Source organism: Chiloscyllium punctatum, chromosome 12, assembly GCF_047496795.1.
Source record: "Chiloscyllium punctatum isolate Juve2018m chromosome 12, sChiPun1.3, whole genome shotgun sequence".
Taxonomy (NCBI): domain Eukaryota; kingdom Metazoa; phylum Chordata; class Chondrichthyes; order Orectolobiformes; family Hemiscylliidae; genus Chiloscyllium; species Chiloscyllium punctatum.
Genome location: NC_092750.1, coordinates 35,187,508 through 35,213,158, shown reverse-complemented (window position 1 = coordinate 35,213,158; position 25,651 = coordinate 35,187,508). Strand labels below are relative to the sequence as shown.

The following is a 25,651-nucleotide window of genomic DNA, read 5'->3' as shown; positions in this document are numbered from 1 at the left end:
GACCAGGGTGGTCAGGCTTGTGGATCTTGCGAAGGAGTTAGAACCGGGCAGTGCGGGGTTCCCAGACTATGAAGTTGGAAGCTGTGGGTGGGAGATCTCCTGAGGTGATGAGGTTCTGTATGGTCTGGGAGATGATGGTTTGGTGATGGGGGGTGGGGTCATGGTCGAGGGGGCGGTAGGAGGAGGTATCCTCGAGTTGGCGTCTGGCTTCAGCGGTGTAGAAATCAGTGCGCCAGCCTACCACTGCTCCCCCTTTATCTGCTGGCTTGGTGTTTGTAATGGACAAGCGTAAAACACCTGAAATGTTGACCTGTTGATGTGTTGTAGTTTATTTAAATTAAATCCATTTCGCCATTTTCTCATTTATTGCATTTTCAATACTTTATCTTGTATATTTTATATTACTACATTCTTTGTGATTCCTAACTTCTGCGAGCCTGAACACATCAAAAGTCATAACCACACAAAGGCTCAGCCTTACATTATGATCTGCTGTTAACTTCCACAAAAACTTCTCGCTGTAACTGTATGTTTGACTGTTGCACATGAAAGAGAATAGATCAAATTTCTAGTGCCCTGCAATATCCAGTGCTGAATGATGGAAGATAATTTTTAAAATAGAATTCACAGGATGTGGCTTTTTTACCTATCCCTAATTGTCCTTGAGAAGGGACTTTTGCAATTTTGACCCAGTGACAGTAAAAGGACAGAGTTTTTGTTCTGTATTATACTGATGTGTGGCTTGGAGAAAATCTCAATAGTGGGGGAATTCCCATGTAGCTACTGTCCTTATCCTTCTAGGTGCTGGAGGTCACAGGTTTGGAGGGTGTTGTTGGAAGTACATAGAAATTAGTGACAGCTGTAGTCCACTCAGCTTCTTGAGCCTGATTTGCCATTCAGTAAAATCCTTGCTGATTTGTTGACTCCACATTTTACCTGCTGTGATAATCTTCACTTCCTTGTTCATCTAGAATCTATCTACTTCAGCCTTAAAATATTCCAATGATGTTCTTGAAAAAAGTAGTGGAAGCAGACTGTCAAAGACTCTGAGCATTAACATTTGTTCTCATTTCTGACTTGGGTGATTTCTTTATTTTAAGACAGTGACCCCTATTTCTAGGTTCTCCCACAAGAGAGATCATCCTTGCCATGTGCCCCTCTCAAAGTTCCTCAGGGTCTGATGTTTCAATCAAGTTGCCTCTTGCTCTTCTATATGCCAGTGGATGCAAGCCTAGCTTGTCCTCTGATGATAACCTACCTATTAGAGGTATTATAATCAAAACAAAATACTGCAGATGCTGGAAATCTGGAACGAACGTAGAATGCTGAAGAAATACAACAGGTTTGAAAGCATCTGTGATGAGAACTAGTTAACATTTTGAGTCTGGTCTGACTCCTCTTCAGAAAGTTTTATTTCTCTCCACAGATGCTGCTAGACCTGCTAGGTTTCCCCAGCATTCTCTGTGTTTGTTTATTACATGTACTAATCTGGTAAACTAGTAATTAATTTTTCAGACTTCCTTTCTGTAGGAATAATGCTCACTTAGCTTTTTAAATAGCTAAGGAAACTCTTAGTATATCTTGTTTACATATCTAGACTGGGGTAGGCACAATGGCTCAGTGGTGCTGGAAGAGCACAGCAGTTCAGGCAGCATCCTCCAGCACCACTCATCCAGAATCTGGTTTCCAGCATCTGCAGTCATTGTTTTTACCACAATGGCTCAGTGGCTAGCACTGCTGCCTCACACCTTCCGGGACCTCTCTTTGATTCCCTGCAATTGTTTGTGTGGAGTTTGTACATTCTCCCTGTGTCTGCGTGGGTTTCCTCCGGGTGCTCTGGTTTCCTCCCACAATCCAAAGATGTGCAGGTCAGGTGAATTGGCCATGCTAAATTGCCTATAGTGTTAGGTGCATTGGTCGAGGGAATGGGTCTGAGTGTGTTATTCTTTGGAGGGTCAGTGTGGACTTGTTGGGCCAGAGGGTCTGTTTCCACACTGTAGGGATCCTAATCTAATCTAGCTTTCTCTCAAACTCCAATTTTCTGTTCTTAAGTTTTTGCTTTTTTTTAATATTATAGTCACTCCTCTGACTTGCCACCCATTTATAGTCTTTTCTTCAAAATTGATGCAGTCTGCAACCTTTTTAATAACCACTGAAGGAACTTTTCTTTCTCTTGGCATGCATTAAAATATGGGTGTTGGTGATGGCTCTGTGAACATGCCCATCAATTATGGGGAACCTGCATGCTGGTACTAAAAATGTGAAGCGTTTGGGACCATCTTCTGCTCAAAGGCAAATTGATGTACTATCTCGTACAATCCCCAAGCCTCTAGTATCACAGATGAAGGTTTAACTAATTCAGTTAATTCCACATAATATTGGGGAATGGCTGAATGCAGTGGATACAGTAAAGGCAACAAGCCTAGACAAAAGCTATCATACTGGAATGTACCCAATAAATCACCCTTGTATGCCCTGTCCACACAAAGCAGTCACACCCAATCTGGTCAGTTACTGAAACAAAAGCAAATATTGCTGGAGAAACTCAGCAGATCTGGCAGCTAACATTTTGAGTCCAGTGACTCTTCATCAGCACTGGTTAATTACTGTCCCATCAAGCCTCCATCCTCTGCGAAATGTTTGTTGTTGAGCTGCTGTATGTATTAGAACCAGTTTTAAACCTCCATGACAGCCTTTGTCCATCCATGGACAAAGCACTCTATTCCAGAGGTGAGGTGTGAATGACCAGCCTTCTAATAAACGTGAAATCAGTGAGAATTGGAGGTGGAGGTGCGGAATATTTTCCATTGATTGTGAGTCATACTTTGGACATTGGAAGGTGGTTGAGGTTTCATCTCATCTGCTGCCACTCCCTGATTTCAAACTTAGTTTGTTTATGCTAAACCTCAGGCCAGATATTTATGTTGATCAGAAGACTTTGGCATAAATTTCTAGGACATTTAGTCAATTTCTTTTCCATCCCTATCCCCGGGTTATAAAGAAGCCCTTCTTGCAGTCTGCCACTTTGTTTTAGCAAGTGGGCATAACCCCCGTCAGGAACTGGGCCTGTGAGTGTGCCCTTGCCCAACACTGGGCTCTCTCCTTGCAAGGCTGAGTCAGTGACAGCTTCTCAAGGCCTCATTAGTAACGGAGGTGCCCTTTTCTTCTTTTGTTATGTAATCTCTGCAATTTCTTTTGACGAGCGATTATCAGTAGTGTAGCTGAACCTGTGCCTGATTCTGGGACCAACCATAGTAGATTCCTTTGTGGAGACGGGGAAGGGAGCTTGTGATTAAAGGAACAGGAGCAGCATGAGATAGACAGAATCCATGATTGGAAGTACCAATCCTCACGGATTCTGTCTCTCCAACGGATTTGGGTGGGCGGGGGAGGGGGAGCAGGAGCTGGGAGATGTGGGGAGGTTCTCCAGTGATTACAGGTGTTTTGGGAGCTTGTGAGGGTGATTTCGCCAGCCACTTCCTTGCATTTTTAAGCATTGCTGTCTTTGTCATGCTGTGAACTGGACATGCATAGAGATTTTGAACAGCTAATCTAAAAGACTTGCAATCTAAAAACTCCAAGCTAGCCACCTTCCATAGTTCATCATGTGGAAGGTGTAGCCTTTTTTTTGTTGTTGCAGAAATTGATGCCTAAATGGTGATTTCTTGCCTGCAGACTAAGCTTTCACAGATTGGATCCTATTTCTGAAAGCAAATGATAACTCAGGGGATATTGGCATATATGTACATTTAAGCATAATTGTGCCCCTCAAATCTTTTATGGCTTTCCGATGTTCCATTGTGCTTTACTGCCAATTGTTCGAATGAAGTCTGAAATTGAGGGGGGCAGTGATCCCTCCGTACTCTACTGGAATATTGACCTAGAATGCCAGCAGCTCAGTGGTTGGCACTATTGCCTCACAACACCAGAACCTGGGTTCAGTTCCATCCTCTGGCAACTGCTTGTGTGGAGTTTGCACATTCTACCTGTGTCTATGTGGATTTCCTCCCATAGTCCAAAGGTGTGCGGGTTGAGTGCATTGGCCATGCTACATTGCCCATAAAGTTCAGGGATGTGCAGGCTAGGTGGATTAGGTCTGGGGAATGCAGGATTACAGGGATAGGGTAGGGGGAGTGGCTCTGTGTGTGATGCTCTTTGGAGGGTTGGTGTGAAATCAATGAGCTGAATGGCCTGTTTCCACACTGGAGGGATTCTATGATTCTAACATGTACTTCAGTCTCTGGAATGTGGCTCGAGTGTAAAACCTGCTGACTCAGTGGTAGCAAAATTGTCTGAAGCATTTAATGTCATGTCGAATTGTTATACTCCCATGATGAAATACCCTGCTACTGCCCATTGTACAGGTGGATCCATCAAGAATCATCACTCCAATGTGGAGGCACAGGGATGCCAGAGTAAATGATCACTTTTGTTGCCAGCTTGGCAGATTTTCTGGACTGTAGATTTGAATCTTTCAAAAAGGTCTACACAAATAATCCAAGCTGACAATTCATTGAATACTGTGGGCATGATGCATTATCAGAGTTGTTGATTTTCTGAGGACGTGCTAAACAAATGTGTTTATCTGCTGAGGTGGATACGTAATAAGGCTGTCTCTCACCCTTCTGCATTCCAATGAGTATAGGACCAACCAACTCAACCCATCCTCATGAGAGAGTCCCTCCATAACTGGGATCTAGTGTACATTGTTGGGACGGACTCCAAAGCATTTGCTTAGATAAGAGACTCAAAACTGTTCACAGTATTCCAGCTGTGGTTTGACTGGTGGCATGTACAGTTTTGCTACTGATATGTTCCATTCCCTTTGAAATAAAGGCCAATATTTATTTGCCTTCCTATTACCTGCTGAACTTGGATGCTAGTTTTTTTATATAATCCATGGATAAGGGCTCCAAATCCTTTTGTTCAGTATCTTTCTGCACTCTTTCTCCATTTAAATAATATTCAGTTCCTCCAGTCTTCCTGTCCAAGTGCACAACTTCACATTTCCTACATTATATTCCATCTGCCATTTTTTTGCCCACTTGCCTAACCTGTCTATATCCCTTTGTAAAGCCTTTGAGTCATCCTCACCGCTTCCCACCTGTTTATTTTGTCATCCACAAACTTGGCTGTAGTATATTCACGCCCCTCATCCAAGTCATAAATATATATTGTAAATAACTGTGGCCCTAGCACTGATCCCTGAGGCATTACAGGTTACTATCCTGAAAATGGCCCCCATATCCCAACTTTGTCTTCTACTAATTAGCCAATCCCCTATCCATTTTAATACATTATCTTCAATCTCATACGATCTTATCTTATTAATTAGCCTAAGATCTATGTGGTACCTTTATCAAATGTGTACTGAAAATTTAAACTATATCACATTTCAATCCTTCATCTTTATCTCTCCTGCTTGTAATTCCCTGAAGAATTCTAGTAAATTTGTCAAGCATAGTTTCTCCTTCCTGAAGTCCTGCTGATTCTGCTTGCTCAGTATGTTACATATTTCTACATGTTCTCTGTTACAGTCCTTCATAACTGTCTCTAATGTTTTCCCAATAACAGGCCAGTCGCTCAGTGGTTAGCACTGCTGCCTCACAGCACCAGGGTCCCAGGGTTGATTCCAGCCTCGAACGATTGTCTGTGTGGAGTTTGCACATTCCCCCTGTGTCTGTGTGGGTTTCCTCCGGATGCTCCGGTTTCCTCTCTCAGTCCAAAGATGTGCAAGTCAGGTGAATTGGCCATGCTAAATTTCCCATAGTGTTCGGTGCATTAGTAAGAGGGAAACGGGTCTGGGTGGGTTACTCTTCGGAGAGTCAGTGTGGACTTGTTGGGCTGAAGGGCCTGTTTCCACACTGTAGGGAATCTAATCTAATCTAATCATAATTTAATTGATTTTTAGTTTTTTTTTTATCTGTTTCCCTTTCTAAATAAAGGTGTTTCATTGTCAGTTTTCCAATCCTCTGGAACTTTTCCAGAATTTAAGGATACTTGGACAATTACTAGAGTGTATTTGATTATACTTTGTTGAAATTAGATGTTTCTGTTGCAACTTGAATGTCCATCGTATTCATTTGTTACAAAACACTTTTCGGCACAGAGATGTGATGTATGCAAACACAGTTTTAATTTTTGTACTAGTTCTTATCTTCCTCTTCTGAAGGATCACAAATATCAGAAGTTACAGGAGCAACTGCAGGGTAGGAACATAAGAAACGCCCAGTGGATGACAAAATGGAACTGTAGTTTTGTTTGTAGCATTCTACTAATTGAACTACTACAGATTGAAGTTGAAAATAAGGGCCTCAGTAACTGTGGCACACAGGAAAAGTATAAGCTTATGAGCTAACAGAGGTTCATGCCTTGGTTTCACTGTAAACAGAAACAAGTGCTGCCATGGGTCTGACTTAAAAAGGCCTGTAAATAAGTGTCTAGGACATCTCTCAGGTTCGATACAACCAACAGCCTTGTCACTTTAGCCAGGAGCCCAGACATGTGATAGTGTAAGTCTCGACTCTGTGGAGGGAGAGGAATAAGTGCTCTGTGGGTGGCCTGTTGGTTCACTGTGCATGTACACTCCACTGAGCTGATATCTATAATTCAATCCTGTGGTTAAGAGAGGCAGTGAATCTTTTCAGTTTTAAGAGTACCACAAAATTTAATGCTGCTTATGAGGGGAAATTAACACACCCACGTTTCAATCTGTAGTCTGAACAAAAGCCACATTCAATGTTGAAAGTATTGAAGGTCTTTTTTGGATGAAGTTACCTCGAATTACATAGTCTGCTTCAAAGCTATAGGTTCTACTTGGACCAAACTGCTGTATACCTTTCACGTCCAGAAAGGGCTCTCACACTCTACTTCCCAGTCTGTTGTACTGGTGGCCTTTTGTATGTATTTTGCCATTTACCTTGTGAAGACACACTTCATCAATTCCATGTGGCATATTGAGAGCTCTCTTTCATTCATGTGGAAACAGTTTCTCTATGTAGACCCTTATGAACCTTTTCGGAATTTTCAAGACCTCCATTCGAATTTCTCCTCGTCTCCTTAGTACCTGAGTACAGAACTTTGGCTGTTTATTTTTTCTGCTGGTTGTGTCCTCTCACTTGCAGATATTTGTGTTTTTCTCTGCTTCCTCAGTGTTATTTTTGCAGAGAAGAGGTCAAATTGGCCAAAGTTGGGACAGAACTTAAATCATATTTGCGTGGCTAATTGAACTTTTTGCTGATGTGTAAATGCTGCAGAGCAATCCCAGCTGAAGAATGGGTGCAAGTTGAATGCCAATATCAAGAAGTTATTGTCGAACAAGAAGAAAGATTCAAATGGAAATCCTGTTGGAGAGAGGAGCAGAACCTTTTCAGTGTGACCATTGGTCACCTTCATTTTTCTGCCCTCCTCACCCATTCTAATCTGTCTTCCAGTGAACGTGCTGCTCTTCATGCTGTCAGATCCTGCCCTGACTTGTTATCAACCTGCCGATTAAGGGCAGTGCTATTGTTTTCTGGAACATGACCCCCACCATCAAACATGAACCAATAGTTTTCATGATCATGTCTCTTCCTGTCCCCTGAAAATGTTTCCACTAGCAGCATAGACTAGGACACGAGGGCACAGCCTCAGTGAAAGGATGACCCTTTAGAACTGAGATGAGGAGGTGTTTCTTCAGCCAGAGGGTGGTGAATCTTTACAGAAGGCTTTGGAGGCCAAGTCACTGAGAGTACTTATGATAACTACAGGTTCTTGATTAGTAAGGGAATCAAGGGTTACAGGGAGAAAACAGGAGAATGGATTGAGAAACTTATCAGCCAGGATTGAATGGTGGAGCAGACCCGGTGGGCCAAGTGGCCTAATTCTGCTATTTCTTGTGGACTCTTTCTCCTCAACCCTTTTTTGTCTCCTTGGGACAGCACACGGTGGCTCAGTGGTTAGTTGTTAGCACTGCTGCCTCACTGCACCAGGAACCCAGGTTTGATTCCACCCTGATCGTCTGTGTGGAGTTTTCACATTCTCCCCATGGAGAAAATGAGGACTGCAGTTGGTGGAGATCAGAGCCGAGAGTGTAGTGCTGGAAATGCACAGCCGGTTAGGCAGCATCTGAGGAGCAGAAGAATCAACATTTCGGGCATAAGCTCTTCTTCATTCCTCAGATGCTGTCTGACCTACTGTGCTTTTCCAGCACCAGAATCTTGACCCACATTCTCCCCATGTCGGCTTGGGTTTCCTCTGGATTCTTTGGTTTCCTTCCACTGTCCAAAGATGTGCAGATTAGGTGGATTTCTACAACCTCTACCATCGGGGAGAAGGTACAGAAGCCTGAACACGCGCACCAGCCGGTTTCAAAACAGTTTCTACCCTACTGTTAGAATACTGAATGGACTCACAAACTCTTAACATTTGCCTGTACCTGTGTTTTTGTTTTTGCTGCCATGCTAACTTGCCCAGAGTGTCCAGGGATGTGCAGGCTAGGTGGATATGCCATGGAGAATACAGAGTTATCGAGGTGGTAATTGGTGGGATACTCTTCGCAGGGTTGGTGTGGACTTGATGGACTGAATGGCTTTTTTCCACACTGTAAGGATTCTGAGATTTTCTCTCCATCTTTGCGTCTATCCCCTCTCTCTGTCTCTCTCCTCCATAACTTCCAATCTCCCATTGTCCAGTCCCTTTTCATTTATGTCCTCCATTTTTCTGGTGCTTTCCAGTTTGCTGGCACTGGCTGTTGCCTCTTCACCATGGATGTGCAGTTCCTCAGCAATCAGGATGGTGTGAGGGTCCCATTTCTTGATTTTCTAAAGCCTCAAATCAGACTTTATTCAACTGTTACTTTCTTTATCCTGGTCATTCTCTGTCTTCAGTTTGGAATTTTTTTTTTAGAAATGTTAAATTGTCTAGTTGTGTTCTTTTACAGTGGGAAATGTTAGAGTCAATTATTTGTATTGTTTATGGCATGATGTGTATACTCTAAAAGAGTTCCCCTGAGCAGAATACTTCAAGTAAAGTAGTTAAAATACCTACTGAAACATTAATCATTGTGTTGAGTGATGGATGTAGCAGATGAGTAAAGTAATTATTTCATCCTTTAAGGGCTCAATGAGGCAGGAGTTACGTTTACGGTATCAGTGGGGTTATGGACACTTCAGGTAACCTTTGAGCCAAAAGGTCAGCCACAGAAGTGCAGGACAAAGCAGTTTTGTTTTACCCTGAGTTTACTTCGGCTTCAGAGACTGGATGTTCATAAACCTTTCAGTATATAGTTTCTGTCTGTTACACTTTGGATCTTTGTAGCATATCTTGACACTTTAATGAAGTAAATGAGGGGGCATTGGATGATCTTATCCCGATGAGCAATGATAAGCTGTTAATGGACAGGAGCATCTTCCATCTGAGGGTTAAGTTTCCCAGCCACAAAGCAGCCTATGGTTTGTCTTTGTTGGATTGTCAGCTTAATGACAGTACTGACTTGTCCGTAATATCAATGGAATCTTGGTAAGCATTACATGGATCTGTTAGCTTGCGGACTTGCAAGAACTTGTATATAAATTGACCATAATTGCAGATAAACACTACATAGTTACGTTTTGTGTGTTATAAGGTAGTGAAACACAAAAATATTTTATGGTAGCTGAATGCATATTGTATGGTATAGAAAAGATGGAAAACATTTGTTGGAAAACATTTTAAATTTCAGTAACAACAGTTTTCTTCAAAATACATACATCAGACTAGCATGCTAGAGAATTCTTACCTTGTTTGTGCTTTCATGTCCATGAAGTTTACAAAACCAACAATGTAAGGTCCATAGTGGTTTTTTTTGTTGCTTTGAACTATTGATGCAGTGGGTTTGAAACTCTATTAATTTGTAGTTCTGTCATACTTTATATAAAAGTATCATATAAATATTCAATATGAAACTTCATAAACTGTTGCTTGATTAGTCTACCAGGTTCTGAATGATGGTTGGGAATATTTGAAGGAGACTTTTTTTCAGTGGTTATTGATGCTGTGGATGGGATCCTGATGAGCTACCTTTAGAACCCGAGGTTAAGATGTTCCTTACTGGTTCCAGTTGAGGTATCCTTCCGTGCGGTGGATCTGGAAGTCTGCCAGCTGTATATATGTATGTGGTGATGACAATAAGCATTGTATTCATGAGGTTGCCCAGAGAGCTGTGGTGCCAGTGGAAACCTTGAAGCGTTCTGAGCAAACTGGACTAATTCAAGCTGAATAATTTGTGTTACAGGGACTCTTTCAAGTAACACTTACTAATATTTCATCTGTTTGACTAATTTGTTAATTGCTGGAAGTTTGAAGTAAGGATTAATATCTACTTGGCATCTATCTCGTCGATAATATTGCCATTCCCTTTGCCTTTTGTGACATGACACATATGATTTCTCTATCTCTCTGCCTTCCCTTCCCTTCCCTTCCCTTCCATTCCCTCCCCCCCCCCCCCCCCCCCCCCCCCCCCACCCCCACAAATCCATCTCTGTCTAAACCCCCGGCACCAGTCTCATTTTCTTTTTCTTTTCCTCTCCCTCTCTTGCTTCTTTCTCCCTCCCTCTCTCACTTCTTTCTCTCTGTGTTGTACTCACCTGTGTTCTCATATTGTATGCTTTCTTGTGTTGATATCTTGTGCTATTTCTCTTTCTCTGTGAGACAGCAGGGATGTGCGAGTTGTCTGAGTGGGAGAAGCAACTACTTGACTCTGGAATCAGGGCACTGCCGGGGCACTTGGCCTCACTGAATATGTTTAACGAAGGTACAAGTGTAGGTCTGAGGTTTCGGAAGTATTGAGTGAGTTGGTAGAAGGAGTGTTGCTGGCAAGAGAGGAAGCTTTGTGGAAAGTAAAACCATTATGAGAGACACATGGACCTGTAAACTGTAATTATAACCATTTAGGAAACGTTATCATTGAAGGATAATTTGAAAAAAGAAACTGCCTGTAGGAATATGCAGAATATTTGTAAATGAGCAGTGGTGTGCACCCCAAGTGGTTTGGGAACCATGGGAGTTTGTCATTTTAAAAATAATCATGTCTTCTTATACTTGAATATCGTCCTTTGCATCAAAGATTTTCTCACTTAGGTAATGAAGCAACTGCATTAGTATCAATTGATATTGATTTTAATATGTATGGTAGGATCAGAAAAATGTGGTTTGTAATAGTTGAAGGAACACTTGGTTGTAACTGAAGAATTAAAGCAGACAAAAAATTAACACAATTATTGTGAGTTGAACTAGAATATTGACAGGGTAAGCAAAATTCAGAAGAACAAGAGTCCAGATTTCAAGGATGGGGTTAAATGTTCTCTGTTTTTTTTTATTTTTAGCATTGATAATATGCTGTTATCTGCATGGTGATGATTATTCTTTGATCTGATAGTTGACCAGGTGGACCAAGTTCTTTTATGTTGGAATTCTTCCTTTTAAACTTCCGTGGTTTTCTGTCTTTTCCTACAGAGAGAGAATTGGATGCCTTTGGTTTGCAGGCTCTGGATGTTTTTCTGCCTTGCGCTGACACTTTGAGCTTTTCACACCCTGCCTCAGAGTTAGGCTTCTGCCTTTTTGAAGCCTCTGAACTCAAATTCTCCCCATTGCTGCTTCAAGGGCAACATTGTATTGCACAGATCAAAAATTTGCAACACTTGATTTTCAAGTTACAAAACTCGCTTGTTTTATATATAGCTGTACAACTTCCATTTACCGTCCCCCAAAAAAAACGAAAATATGTGGTCTCTTGCAAGACAAGCAACTTTCTGTGCATGTGATCAACATATCCTTCAATATCTTTGTGGTCTGCAGCCAATTCATTTAATTGTTCAAACCCCTTTTTTATACGAAAATGCATAGTGAAGTTTTTCTTTGTTTATGTTCTATATGAATATAATTTAGTGCATAATGTTGGAAACAGGAGGAGACCATTTAGCTTTTAGAACCTGGATTCTCATTGCTGATCTACCTCAGCTTGTTCTTGTATTACCACCATATCCCCAGATTAATTCCTCAGATATCCAATTTATGGACGTCTGTCTTAAATACATTCAACAATTGAGAACGTATAGTGCAGTGGAGTGGATGAGAATTCCACCATTCCGTATCGCTTTGCATGAAGAAATTATTCTTCACCCTGGAGCGTCGGAGGCTGAGGGGTGACCTTATAGAGGGTTACAAAATTGAGGGGTATGGATAGAGTAAATAGGCAAAGTCTTTTCCCTGGGGTTGGGGAGTCCAGAACTAGAGGGCATAGATTTAGGGTGAGAGGGGAAAGATATAAAAGAGTCCTAAGGGGCAACTTTCTCACGCAGAGGATGGTACGGGTATGGAATGAGCTACCAGAGGAAGTGGTGGAGGCTAGTATAATTGCAACATTTAAGAGGCATTTGGATGGGTATAAGACTAGGAAAGATTTGGAGGGACATGGGCCAGGTGCTGGCAAGTGGGACTAGATTGGGTTGGGATATCTGGTCGGCATGGATGGGTTGAACCGAAGGATCTGTTTCCATGCTGTACATCTCTATGACTCTATGACTTGTATCAATTACTACAGTAATTTTCAGTAAGCTTTAGTAATTTTTGAATGTGGGGAACCCGTGAGTCAGTCAGCACTTGATTTTAATATTTTGCCACAGCACAGCACGCAAATGTGAATCTTGGGGATGATGATATTAAGACAGTGACTTTGTACTGTTTTCTTTTTGAATTTGTGTTTCTAATTCTTCTCGAACCTTGGACTTTCTTAATTGCTAGGTCTTTTTGTATGAAATCAGATCAACAATATGCTATACTTCAAAAACGAGCTTTTATAGAAGGGAATAAAACATTGTGCCTTTCATCCGCTTTCAGAAGTTAGTAGCTCACCCAGCTTTGACTTCTTAAGATTTTGGGTTGAAATCCCTGTCAAGGGATTTGAGCAGAAAACGTATGGTGAAACTCCAATGCAGTACCAAGTGAATGCTAGTGTTGGACAATTCCTATTTCACTTCAGGTGCTGGACCTTGGCTCTGTCTTGCCCCTAAAGTGCATATGAAAGTTTCTATGGTATTATTTGCGAAGGACAAGAAAGTCCTCCCTCGTGTCCTAGCCAATGGTTATCAACTAATAACACTTAAAAGAAAACAGCTCCTGGTAGTTATCTCATTGCTGTTTATAACGACCTAACTGCTCGTTGCTGCCTTTCCTAACTGACACTAGTAACATAGATTATTGAATGAAAAGGGCATTGGATTGCAGCAGATCATGAAGGCAGTGCAGTATCACCACCTTGAGGGTAGTTTGGGATGAGAAATTGAACAAGTAGAGCCCTGGATCTGGTACGACAAAAAATAATTCTCTTTGTGGAATTTAGTTTTGTTTTTGGGAGAGAATTAGGACTGTTGTCTTTCCATCTCTCTGCTGAGAAAAGACAAAGCAGGGATGTGACACTGCAGTTTCTTGATGAAGAGATGTAATTCCTACATCAGTAAGACTTTCTTTAATGCTCCATGTGATAAAAACAAAAGCCAGCCATGCAGATGAATCTTATTTGAAATGTTTAGGTTGACTTCTTGATGTGTTGATAGTCAGCAATACTGGTATGTTTGAAAGGAACACTATCATCTTACATGATCAAGGAAACCACTATTAAATTAAAAGTTGACAGAAATTATGGAAGTCTAAAGTGAAAAAACTTTTCTGCGTGATGCAGTATTCTTACCAGCCTCTTTGAGTTATATATGGTGAAGGGCAGTGGAAAATCAGGATTGGGAAGTTTACAAAGACCAACAGAGGGCAACAAAAAAAAAATTAAATATGAGAGTGAGCTAGCTGGTAATGTAAAGGAAGACTGTAAGAGTTTCTTTAGATATATAAAGGGCAAAAGAGAGACAAAAGTGGATATTGGGCTGCTAGAAAATGATACTGGAAAGATAGTAGTGGGGAACAAGGGAATAGCTGAGGAACTGAATAATTACTTCACGTTAGTCTTCATGGTGGAAGACACGAGTCATATCCCAAAAATTAGAGTGTGAGGAAGCAGAGCTGATATGGTGGCCATCACTGAGAACAACTGAATAATTGTGTGACAAGTGATGTTCCTCAAGGCTCAGTGTTGGGACCACAACTTTTCACTTTATGCTTAACTAACTAGATGAAGAAACTGAGGGTGTTCTGGCTAAGTTTGAAGATGATACAAAGATGTATAGAGGGCCAGGTAGCATTGAGGAGACAGGGAGGCTGCAGAAGATTTGGACAGGTTAGGAGAGTGGGCAATGAAGTGGCAGATGGAGTACAATGTGGGAAAGTGTGAGGTCATGTACTTTGCTAGGAAGAATAGAGGCATGGACTACTTTCTAAATGGGTAGAAAATTCAGAAATCTGAAGTGCAAAGAGGCTTGGGAGTTCTACTCCAGTATTCTCTCAGGTTAAACTTGCGGGTTGAGTCAATAGTTAGAAACGCAAATGCAATGATGGCATTTAATTTGAGAGGACTTGAATATAAAAGCAGGGATGTACTTCTGTAGCTCTACGAAGCTCTAATCAGAGCACATTTGGAGTATTGTGTACAGTTTTGGGGCCCAATATCTCAGGAAAGATGTACTGGCTCTGGACGGTGTTCAGAGGAGGTTCACGAGAATGGTCCCAGAAATGAAAAGCTTAACGTATAAGGAATGTTTGAAGCCTCTGGGTCTATAATTGATGGAGTTTAGAAGGATGGGTGGGGTGGGGATCTAATTGAAACATACCAAATACTAACTGGCTTGGACATAGTAGACGTTGGGAGGATGCTTCCATTGGTAGGAGAGACTAGGACCTGAGGGTATAGCCTTAGAGTAAAGGGAAGACCTTTTAGAACAGTCATAAGGAGAAATGTCTTCAGCCAGAGAGTGATGAATTTATGGAATTCATTGCCACAGAAGGCTGGGTTGGCCAGATCATTGTGTATATTTAAGGCTGATATAGATATCAAGGGAATTGAGAGTTATGAGGAAGAACAAAACCTATCAGCCATGACTGAATGGCAGTGCAGACTGGTTGGGCTGGATGGCCTAATTTCAGCTCCTATGTTTTATGGTCTTATATAGTTTTTACAGCACAGAAAAAAATCCTTTGACCAATCAGGTGTGCAATAATCATTAAACATCCATATATTATAATCCCATTTTCTAAAACTTTGCCCATATCCATATCCTTCAAGTATTCATCTAAATAGCTCTTAAACAGATGACACCGTTTCAGGCAGTGATTTTCATATAACCAGAACCCGGTTGGTGAAAAATGATTTTCTTCAAATCCCCTCAAACTGTTTCCGAAGATTTGTCATCTGGGCCTGTGAATTTATCCACTTTCACGCTTGCTAAAACCATTAATCGTGCTCTGTTCAAGTATATCACGGTTCCCATCTCTGATCTCACTACTTATAGCATCCATCTTACAATGCGATTCAGATTATTTTAAAATCAGTTGTCTTCTGGCTGCAGACAAGATTGCCACTTTGAATTATAGTGGTCCCTGCTCTGCCACAGTTCTTCTGTTGTCCCTAATATACTTAGAAAATGCTGTTTGATTTTCCTTAACGTTACCAGTTGGTGCCTTTTTACATCCCCTCTTGGCTCTCCTCTTCTTATTTTAAGTTCCTATGCCAGTTTCTATGCTGTGCGGTATCTGCTGTTCTGAGCCATCCGTATTTACCATAAACTTTTTTTTACTCCAATCCTGTGCATCCTTTGACATCCAGGGTTCTTTAGACTTGCTGGTCCCACCCTTCACGGTAGTGTTGCCTTACACACTTTCTATTACTCTTCTGTATATCTGCTGCTGCTCTGTGGATTTTCCCACAAGTATTTGCTCCCAGGCCAGATCCCTTTGGTCAGGCCTTAATTTATTAAAATCAGCCTTCTCCCAATCTAGAACCTTTATTTCCAGTCTAACTTTCTCCTTCTCCATAGTGACTTAAATGTACTCCTACTGCCATGACTACCACTTGGCTAGCTTTAAGAAGTGACCTTTTTTTCCTAAATAAGACCGAGCTGCTGGTTTAAAACTGTCTCCTAGATACAGTTTAAGAATTCCACTCTCTCTAAACCTTTTCACACTTTTTGTTAATATAGGGCAAGTTGAAATCTCCTACTTTTATAACCCTATTATTTTCGTACTTCTGAGATCTGCCAAAATATCTGTCTTTCATTTTTCCTTGACTGACCAGCAGAGGCATTGACTCTTTTGTGCTTTTAAGTTCTACTCACGTGGTATCGTGTGAGAAACCTTTTAAGATACATTCCTCCTTAATGCAGTAGTTGACTCCTTGATCAATATTGTGACACCACGTCCTTTTTCACCTCTCCCAACTAGCCCAAAGATTCTCTGCAGGGCATGGAATGTCCTGCCAGTAGCAGTGGTGGACTTTCCCTCTTTATGGGTATTTAAGCGGGCATTGGATAGGTATATGGAGGATAGTGGGTTAGTGTAGGTTAGGTGGGCTTTGATAGGCGCAACATCGAGGGCCGAAGGGCCTGTACTGCGCTGTATTCTTCTAAGTTCTATGTTCTAGAATATTGAACTGCCAGTCCTGTCCCTCCTACAACCATATCTTTGTGATAGCAATGATATCATATCCCCGTGTGTTAATCCAAAGCCACAACTCAACTGCCTTACTCACAAGATTTTTCCATTAGAATAAATGCCATCCAGCATTGCCCCGCTCCCTCGTGTCTTAACTTGACTAAATATAGCACTTCTAGACTGACTTGGTTCCTCTTCTATATGCTGTATATGTCACCCCTATAATATCTCCACTCTGTATTCCTCCCCCTGGCCAAATTGGTTTCAACCCCCAACAACCACGTGAATAGACCGCCCCATAAGGATGTTGGTCCCATCTGGCCCATTGTGCAGGCACACCTTTGCCAGAAAACAAACCCAGTGATCCAGGAAATTGAAACCTTCCCTCCTGCTCCAACTCTTCAACCACACATTCATCTGTTCTATCCGCCTGTTCCTGTGCTCACTTGTGTGCGGTACCCAGAGTAATCCAGGGATTTAACTTTTTGAGATGCTGCTTTTCAACGTGCTATCCAGCTGTGTAAACGTTTGTTCCAAGACCATATTCCCCCTTCTACCTATGACATTGCCTCAGTGTGAAACATAATCTCTGACTGTTTGCCCTTCCTGTTCAGAATGCCCTGCAGCCATTCAGTGACATCCAGGCCCCAGGACGACAGCACACCACCCTGGAGTCCTATCTGCAGCCACAGAACCACCTGCCAGTGTACCCCTCACTGCTGAATCTGCTACCACTATTGCTTTCCATTTCTTTCTGCTCCTGACTTGTGCAGCAGGGCTCTGGCTGCACTCACCAGAGACACTGTCACTCTGGACACTTTCTAGTCCACACAACCTGTTCTTGAGGGAGGTGTACTCAGGAGTTTTCCTCACTGTCTACTTGCCTGCCACCTGCCTATGATGATCACTCTGATTGCATTTCCTTAAGCTGTGTGGTAACTACATTGAAAACATGCTACCCAGTAACACTCAGCCTCACTGATGCACTGTTGTGATTCTACCCAGTGCTCAAGCTGACCAAACCGCTGGTCCCTCCTCCAGATGTGCTTGTCCAGATTGCCAGGACCATCTAAGATTGCTTATGGGTTTCTTTCTGGTTTCTGTCCCTCAAACCTGATTGTAATTATTAACTAATTGACCAGAATCATGAATGCTATAATGTTACTAAAAAGCTCCTGTGTCTCCTGAGAATACCTGAATGCTTATCTGTGATAAAAGCAAAACATTGCAGATGCTGAAAATCTGAAATAAAGACAAAGTACTGGAGAACCTCAGCAGGTCATAGTCATTAGAAATGTGCAGCGTGGAAACTGACCCTTCAGTCCAACCCGTCCATGCAGCCCATTTATTCTAACCTAATTTCATTCCCATTTGAGCACTTGACCCATATCCCTCTTAAACCCTTCCTATTCATCTACCCATCCAGATACTTTTAAAATTATTGTAATTGTATCAGCCTCCACCACTTCCTCTGGCAGCTCATTCCATACATCCACCACCCTCTGTGAAAATGTTGCCCCTTAGGACCCTTTTATATCTTTCCCCTCATACCCTAAACCTATGTCGTCTAGTTGTGGACTCCCCCACCCCAAGGAAAAGGCTTTATTTATTTATCTTATCCATGTCCTTCATGATTTTATAAACCTCTATAAGGTCACCCCTCAGCCTCAGACGCTCCAGGGGAAAAACCCCAGCCTATTCAGCCTCTCCCTGCAGCTCAAATCCTCCAACCCTGGCAACATCCTTGTAAATCTTTTCTGAACCCTTTCATGTTTCACAACACCCTTCCTATAGGAAGGAGACCAGAATTGCACGCAATATTCCAAAAGTGGCCGAACCAATGTCCTGTACAGCCACAACAAGACATCCGACTCCTATATTCAACACTCTGACCAATAAAGGAATGCATCCTAAATCCTTTCTTCACTATCCTGTTTACCTGTGACTCTACTTTCACAGAACTATGAACCTCCACTCCAAGATCTCTTTGTTCAGTGACACTACCAGGACTTTACCATTAAGTGTATAAGTCCTACTCTGATTTCTTTTTTCAAGATGGAGCACCTCACATTTATCTAAATGAAACTCCATCTGCCACTGCTCAGCCCATTGGCCCATCTGATCAAGATCCCATTGTAATCTAAGGTAACCTTCTTTGCTGTCCACCACGTCACCAATTTTGATGTCATCTGTCATGTATATAAATGACAAAAAAGCAGTGGACCCAAGGTGCACCACTGGTCACAGGCCTCCAGTCTGAAAAGCAACCCTCCACCACCACCCACTGTCCTGTACCTTCGAGCTAGTTCTCCCTGTATTCCGTGAGATCTAACCTTGCTAACCAGTCTCCCATAGGGAACTTTGTCGAATGCCTTACTAAAGTCCGTATAGATCACATCTACCGCTCTGCCCTCATGAATCATCTTTGTTACTTCTTCAAAAATTTCAATCAAATTTGTGAGACATGACCTCCCATGCACAAAGCCATGCTGACTATTCCGAATCAGTTCTTGCCTTTCCAAATGCATATAAATCCTGTCCCTCAGGATTCCCTCCAGCAACTTGCTCACCACTGATGCCAGACTCACCGGTCTAGGGTGTAGGTTTGCTTGCTGAGCTGTAGGTTTGATATCCAGACGTTTCATTACCTGGCCAGGTAACATCATCAGTGGCGACCTCCAAGTGAAGCGAAGCTGTTGTCTCCTGCTTTCTATTTATATCTTTCTCCTGGATGGGGTTCCTGGGGTTTGTGGTGATATCATTTTCAGTTTGTTCACCGGTCTGTAGTTCCTTGGCTTTTCCTTACCACCTTTCTTAAATAGTTGGCACCATGTTAGTCAATCTCCAGTCTTCTGGCAGCTCACCTGTGATTATGTCTGCCATCTGTGGAGAGAGAAATAGTGTGACTGATTCAACATTCATGGTTTTTCTCTGCAGAGATGCTGTCAGACCTGCTGAGTTTCTCCAGCGCTTAGTGCTTTGATTTTTTAGTAATGTTGTATTGTAGAATGAAGACCTGGCAAGTTACCTTCGGAAAAGGAGTTGAATGTGAATTACTGTTTATCTTCCAATTGGTGGTTTAGGTATTGCAATGCTGGAGCCCTGGGTACAACTTGTTTTCTGCCCCCTCTTAGTTATTCATTGTGTGTGTATTGGGGAAGAGTAAAGAGAACAACTGACTTTTATTGAATGTATTTGTTTAAAGTAATTCAGAACTTTCTTCTGATGACAATGACTGAACAGTTAATCCACCACAGATTTAGATTGCCGATGGATCTCAATAGAAGTTTCCAACTTGGTGCAAAATCATTGATAACCAGAAGATAACTTGAGAGAATTTCTTTACTTTGAATACAAAAAGAAGTGGTTCCATAAACTTGCATTATTTTCATATAAGTAATCCTAATACTTGAAGTGCAGAACCTTTTGTTTTGAATCAATGACTGCAGTGAGTTTTTAAAATAGCAATGGCTTAACTTGTATTTGTGGAACTTTGATATGAAAATTAAGCTAGACAATTATATTAAAAAAATCAGAATGAGGAGAGTGCTCTTAAACCAGCACAACATTAGCAGTGGCTCATTGTGTTCAGCTCATTTTATTTGAATATTGGCTTTGAATTGATAAAACTGGTTCTTAAATGATGCCCTTTCCATTGCAGTTTTAAGTCCACTCAGAAAACCCATTAAGGAAGCCCAATCTGGAATGTTTGTAGCTGCCTTGTGCTCCTCCACTTACAGGGATAATTAACATACTGTGGAGTTCTGTGGTGACCTCGCTCCGTGGAACATCCAGGAACAATTCTTGTTGCACATCCATGCCAAGAGTTGCTGGGAAAATGTGCTGTTATAGCCGCTGTAGTGAGAATGTTTCTCGAGCACTTTCACAGATGTATTTCCTTAAATTTAAAACAGATGAGCTAACACATAAAAGGTGATACAAGGCATCAGTCTCTGGAACTTCTCATTAGGTACATTGTTGTTTTGAATGGAGTTTGTTGCACAACATTATTATAGGATGCTCTGACCCCTTTAAAATTACAGCATGCTTATTTTCCCCATTTATCAACTATTACAAACTGGTTACAAAAATTATATATACGTTCCAATTGATTTCCTTTGAATGTTTATTGCAGATACCATTTTATTGTAATGGCTGTTCTTGATCTTCAAAGGGTTGTCACTTCATTTATTCTTGTGTTCGTTGGAATAAAAGTATTTCTGTTTCTGTAAGTTTTATTGAATGCATAAGGTTTATAGTTACATAGAATCTCATAAAATTTACAGCACACAAACAGGCTGTTGGCCAGTGTTTTATCCTTCATACTAGCTTCCATTCTATAGTCCATCTAATGCTGTAATGCATTTTGTGCTTTTCTGCTTCATGTGCTCAACTAGCTTACTAATTAACATGTCTATCCTGAAACAAGAAGAGAAATTGCTGGAGAAACTCTGCAAACCTGGCAATACTTGTGGAGTGTTACATTCCAGTGACCTTTCTCCTGCATGGCTTAGAGTTAGTGCTTCCTGACTACAGTTCCGCCTTCAACATCATTATCCCCTCTAGACTAGTCTCTGATACCTGGGTCTCAGCTCCGCCCTCTGCAACTGGATCCTCAGCTTTCTGATCCATAGATTGCAACCAGTGAAGGTAGGTAACTGCATCTCCTCCACAATAATTCTCAATTCCGGAACCCCCCAAGGATGCATCCTCAACACCATACTGTAGTCCCCGTACACCCATGATTGCGTTGCCAAATTCTAAACAAGCACCATTACAAGTTCACTGTCAATACATCCCCTCCCCCTGCCCCCACCAAAAAAAAGTTGGTTGAATATCTAACAACGACAAGTCAAAATACAGAAGGGAGTTAGAGGGCATGGTGACCTGCTGCAATGGACAACCTGTCTCTCAACATCAGCAAAACTAACGAACCGATCATTGACTTCAGAATGAAAGGATGAAAACATGCCCCCATCTACACAACAGAACTGAGGTTGAGAAGGTGGAGTGTGTCAAGTTACTTGATGATAACCGACAATCTGTCATAGTGTCATAGGGTCATAGAGATGTACAGCATGGAAACAGACCCTTTGGTCCAACCTGTCCATGCCGACCAGATATCCCAACCCAATCTAGTCCCACCTGCCAACACCCGGCCCATATCCCTCCAAACCTTTCCTATTCATATACCCATCCAAATGTCTCTTAAATGTTGCAGTTGTACCAGCCTCCACCACATCCTCTGGCAGCTCATTCCATGCACGTACCACCCTCTGTGTGAAAAAGTTGCCCCGTAGGTCTCTTTTATATCTTTTCCCTCTCATGCCATCTAGTTCTGGACTCCCCAAACCCAGAGAAAAGACTTTGTCTATTTATCCTATCCATGCCCCTCATAATTTTATAAACCTCGACAAACTCACCCCTCAGCCTCCAACATTCCAGGGAAAACAGCCCCAGCCTGTTCAGACTCTGCTATAGCTCAAATCCTCCAACCCTGGCAACATCCTTGTAAATCTTTTCTGAACCCTTTCAAGTTTCACAACATCTTTCCGATAGGAAGGAGACCAGAATTGCGCACAATATTCCAACAGTGGCCTAACCAATGTCCTGTATAGCCGCAATATGACCTCCCAACTCCTGTACTCAATACTCTGACCAATAAAGGAAGGTATACCAAACACCACCTTCACTATTCTATCTATACTTTCAAGGAACTATGAACCTGCACTCCAAGGTGTCTTTGTTCAGCAACACTCCCTTGGACCTTACCATTAAGTGTATAGGTCCTGCTAAGATTTGCTTTCCCAAAATGCAGCACCTTGCATTTATCTGAATTAAGCTCCATCTGCCACTTCTCAGCCCATTGGCCCATTTGGTCCAGATCCTGTTGTAATTTGAGGTAACCCTCTTCGCTTTCCACTACACCTGGACTTCCCATGCAGATGAGATGGTCAAGAAGGAACACCAACACCACATCTTCCTCAGGTGCCTCAGGAAACTTGGCATGTCCATAAGGATCCTCATCAACTTCTATAGCTGAACTGTTGAAAGCGTACTATCTGGTGTATAACGGCCTGGTATGGCAGCTGCTCTGCCCAGGAGTGTAAGAAATTACAGAAGGTTGTGTGTATAGCTCAGATGATCACGGAAGCCAACCTCCCATCTGTGGATTACTTTCCAATTACGTTGCTGCTGTAGAGAGGCTTCCAGCATCATCAAAGACCCCTTCCACCCCAGTAATGCTGTCCTACAACCTCCTCCGTCAGGCAGATAATACAGAAGCCTGAACACACACATACCAGCAGGTTCAGGAACAGCTTCTTCCCGGCTTTTATTAGACTGATGAATGGACTCTTCAGCCTCAAATAATATTGATCTTGCTCACGTTGCCCTCACCTAGTGCATGCCCTGTGCAATGTAACCTGTATGCTTCTGTCTAAATCTTTCTGATTTGTACATCCTTGCTTACTATGATCTGTTTGCACTGCTCGTAAATCAAGCTTTTCATTGTACTTTGGTTTATGTGACAATAAATAAATCAATCAAGTTGAGGAAAAAAATGGTATTTTTGCTGATTTACAAAGAGGTGAGAGTAAAGGAGTGAGCCAACCCCCCACTCCCTCTCATCAGCACGGATACCAAATCATTTTCATTGATGCTGTCAGTTCTTAAGGGTCATTGGACTCAAAACTACTTCTTGGTTTTTTCTCCACAGACCCTGCCAGAGCTGTTGAGTTTCTCCAGTAATTTTTGTTTTTGTTTGATTTCCAGCATTCTGTATGGCTCTTTTGTTTTATTTTAATACATCTTTTTATGCTGTTTTACAGTTAAAAAATAAATATTCGTAATATGTTGAGTGATGGTTTGAAAGCAATTAGTGCAGTGTCAAATGAGTTGAAACATGAGCAGACACATCAATTTGATAATTACATCTTTCTTATTTCTAAACTCTTCGATTGTGTAGCAATTATTGGCAAAACAAAATGGTTACTTTGATAATACTGACTAAAATTTTTTTGTATTTTTGCAGTAATTTACATTTTTACTAGGAGGCCCTAACAAAATGGTAACAATAGTACTGTTGCTGTCTGAAGCAGAGAATGGTGCTGCAAGTATTTGGTAGTCATGTGCAGTATTTAAATAATGCAAAACCAAATAGTTTGTTTTTGTGATGGTTAGTATTTGTGTGATTTTGAAATGGTCAGCCCTCTTTAATACAATTAATATTTAAAAGTGTGCTTAACCAGTATTAAATTAATACTTTTTAATTCCTTTTTCTCCTGAGTGTCTAATTTCCAAAAGTAAAAAGTGGTTTCCGTTCTTGACTTGTGGCTGAGTTTTAAATATTGGCATGTTTAACAAACATCAATTAGCTATCGAAAATGCAGTGAAGTGTGGCTCGATGACTACGAAGAAGTTGTGCTGTTAATTAAATGGACTGAGCATTTGCTTGCTGTCACTGTCACAATTGACATTAATTATTGATAGAAGCTGACATAGCGCATGTGCTACTAGAAGTGACTGTAATATAAGCTAGAAACTGCAGTGTGCTTGGGTGGTTGAGGACTGAATCTGTTGCTGAAGGCCGTTTCGTTGCCCCATTTTATGAACTTGGATTTCTGTCTGTACAGTATATTATTCCATGACTTAAGATGTAAAACAATGAGTCGTCAAGTTTCCTTTCTTCGTGTACCTCCACAGGAGCTGCACAGGAGAACGCCAAGTCAGCCAGAGTCCGCAAAGACGAAGGCTCTTCAAACGGTTATTGAAATGAAGGTAAGGCCGTTTCAGATAACTACAGGACACTGTAGCATGATCCTGAAAGAAAATGCATATCTTTGTAGTGAGCTTATTAATTTTAACCTGGCTAAAGTCCTAGGTATGTTACATATTTAGTTAAAACCAATGTTTGAACTGATACATTTGACTTTAAAACAAGTTATGTCAAAAGTTTATAGGGAAGCAGTAATAACATTTGCTGAACAATTCACTATTGCAGTTCAGGTGATGTTTACTTTTCTGATTTTAGATGTGGAATTTTACTTCCACTGTGTTTGTACCAGTCCTCAGGGACAGCAGGTTTTTGCCCGAGTGTGGAAAAACTGAAATTCTCAACTTAAATTATTAATTATATAAAAATGCTGTCAAAGCATTAACATCAGGCAACTTCCTTAAGTTATTAATTTAAAAGCATCACCAAAAATGAAATAAACACAAATTTAAAAGCCCAGAATGGAGATATTTGCTATGTACTTTTTTTACAATAAAAGATATAGTTTTGTGATTGAAATTTTAAAAGATGTAAATTCACTGTCACTGCCTTTTATTGGGAAGATAGTATCAGTTAAATATTCAATTAAAGTTTATTTGGAGAAAAAAATCTTCTGATTTTACTAAATCTTGTCAAATATTCATAATAAGTAGTGAAGCATAAACTTTTGAAGGAAATAAATGACAGCCGGATAAGTTTTTTTTTAACTTTGTTACCAATTTCCTCGAGACTTCATGTCTTCAAACCACAGTTGAAGCCCTACTGTCTGAACTACTGGATGATACAGAGTAGGTTTTGTAAAGGACTAATTTCTATAAATGAAACATTCTCAAAAGCTGTTTCTTTAAATTAAAAAAAAGGTATGACTTATAGTTACTGTGTTTGAAGCTCTTTATCGGTTGGATTAATCATAAATTGACCACGATGATCCTTTGAAACAACACATTAAACTCAGACTAGAGATCGCACATCTAATGTGACTTGAAGAAATGCAAATTAAATCAAAATCTGAAGTGTAAAAATATGACAAATCCATTAAATAATAAACAGGGCAATAAATAATACAAAATCAAACCATTCCTCTTGGATAACTAGCCTATTCAAGAGAAGTCTTTCAGAAAGTGTTAAGATTTTGCAGATTAACACTTGAGATTCACTTATAGAAGTGACCACTGATACTGGGCCCAAAGGAAATATCAAGTTCCTCAAAAATGAGAATGTGCCTTTATATACACAATCTATCCAAATTTCTGTGGCAAAGCCCTGGGATTAAATGCATAGAACATAAACCTGTGTCATTCTAATTCAATTTATTGAAATCCTTTGGAA

General features: G+C 41.1%; 1 protein-coding gene across 10 annotated transcripts in view; it reads left to right on the top strand.

The window, feature by feature from the left end:
- LOC140483773 (ERC protein 2) overlaps positions 1-25,651 on the top strand; it is an 830,166-nt gene that overhangs the window by 183,980 nt on the left and 620,535 nt on the right. For all 10 annotated transcript variants that reach the window (XM_072582317.1, XM_072582315.1, XM_072582316.1 and 7 more), the window contains one exon: positions 24,253-24,327. In XM_072582317.1, the coding sequence (XP_072438418.1) occupies positions 24,253-24,327 (75 nt within the window). The remainder of the gene's footprint in view (positions 1-24,252; positions 24,328-25,651) is intronic.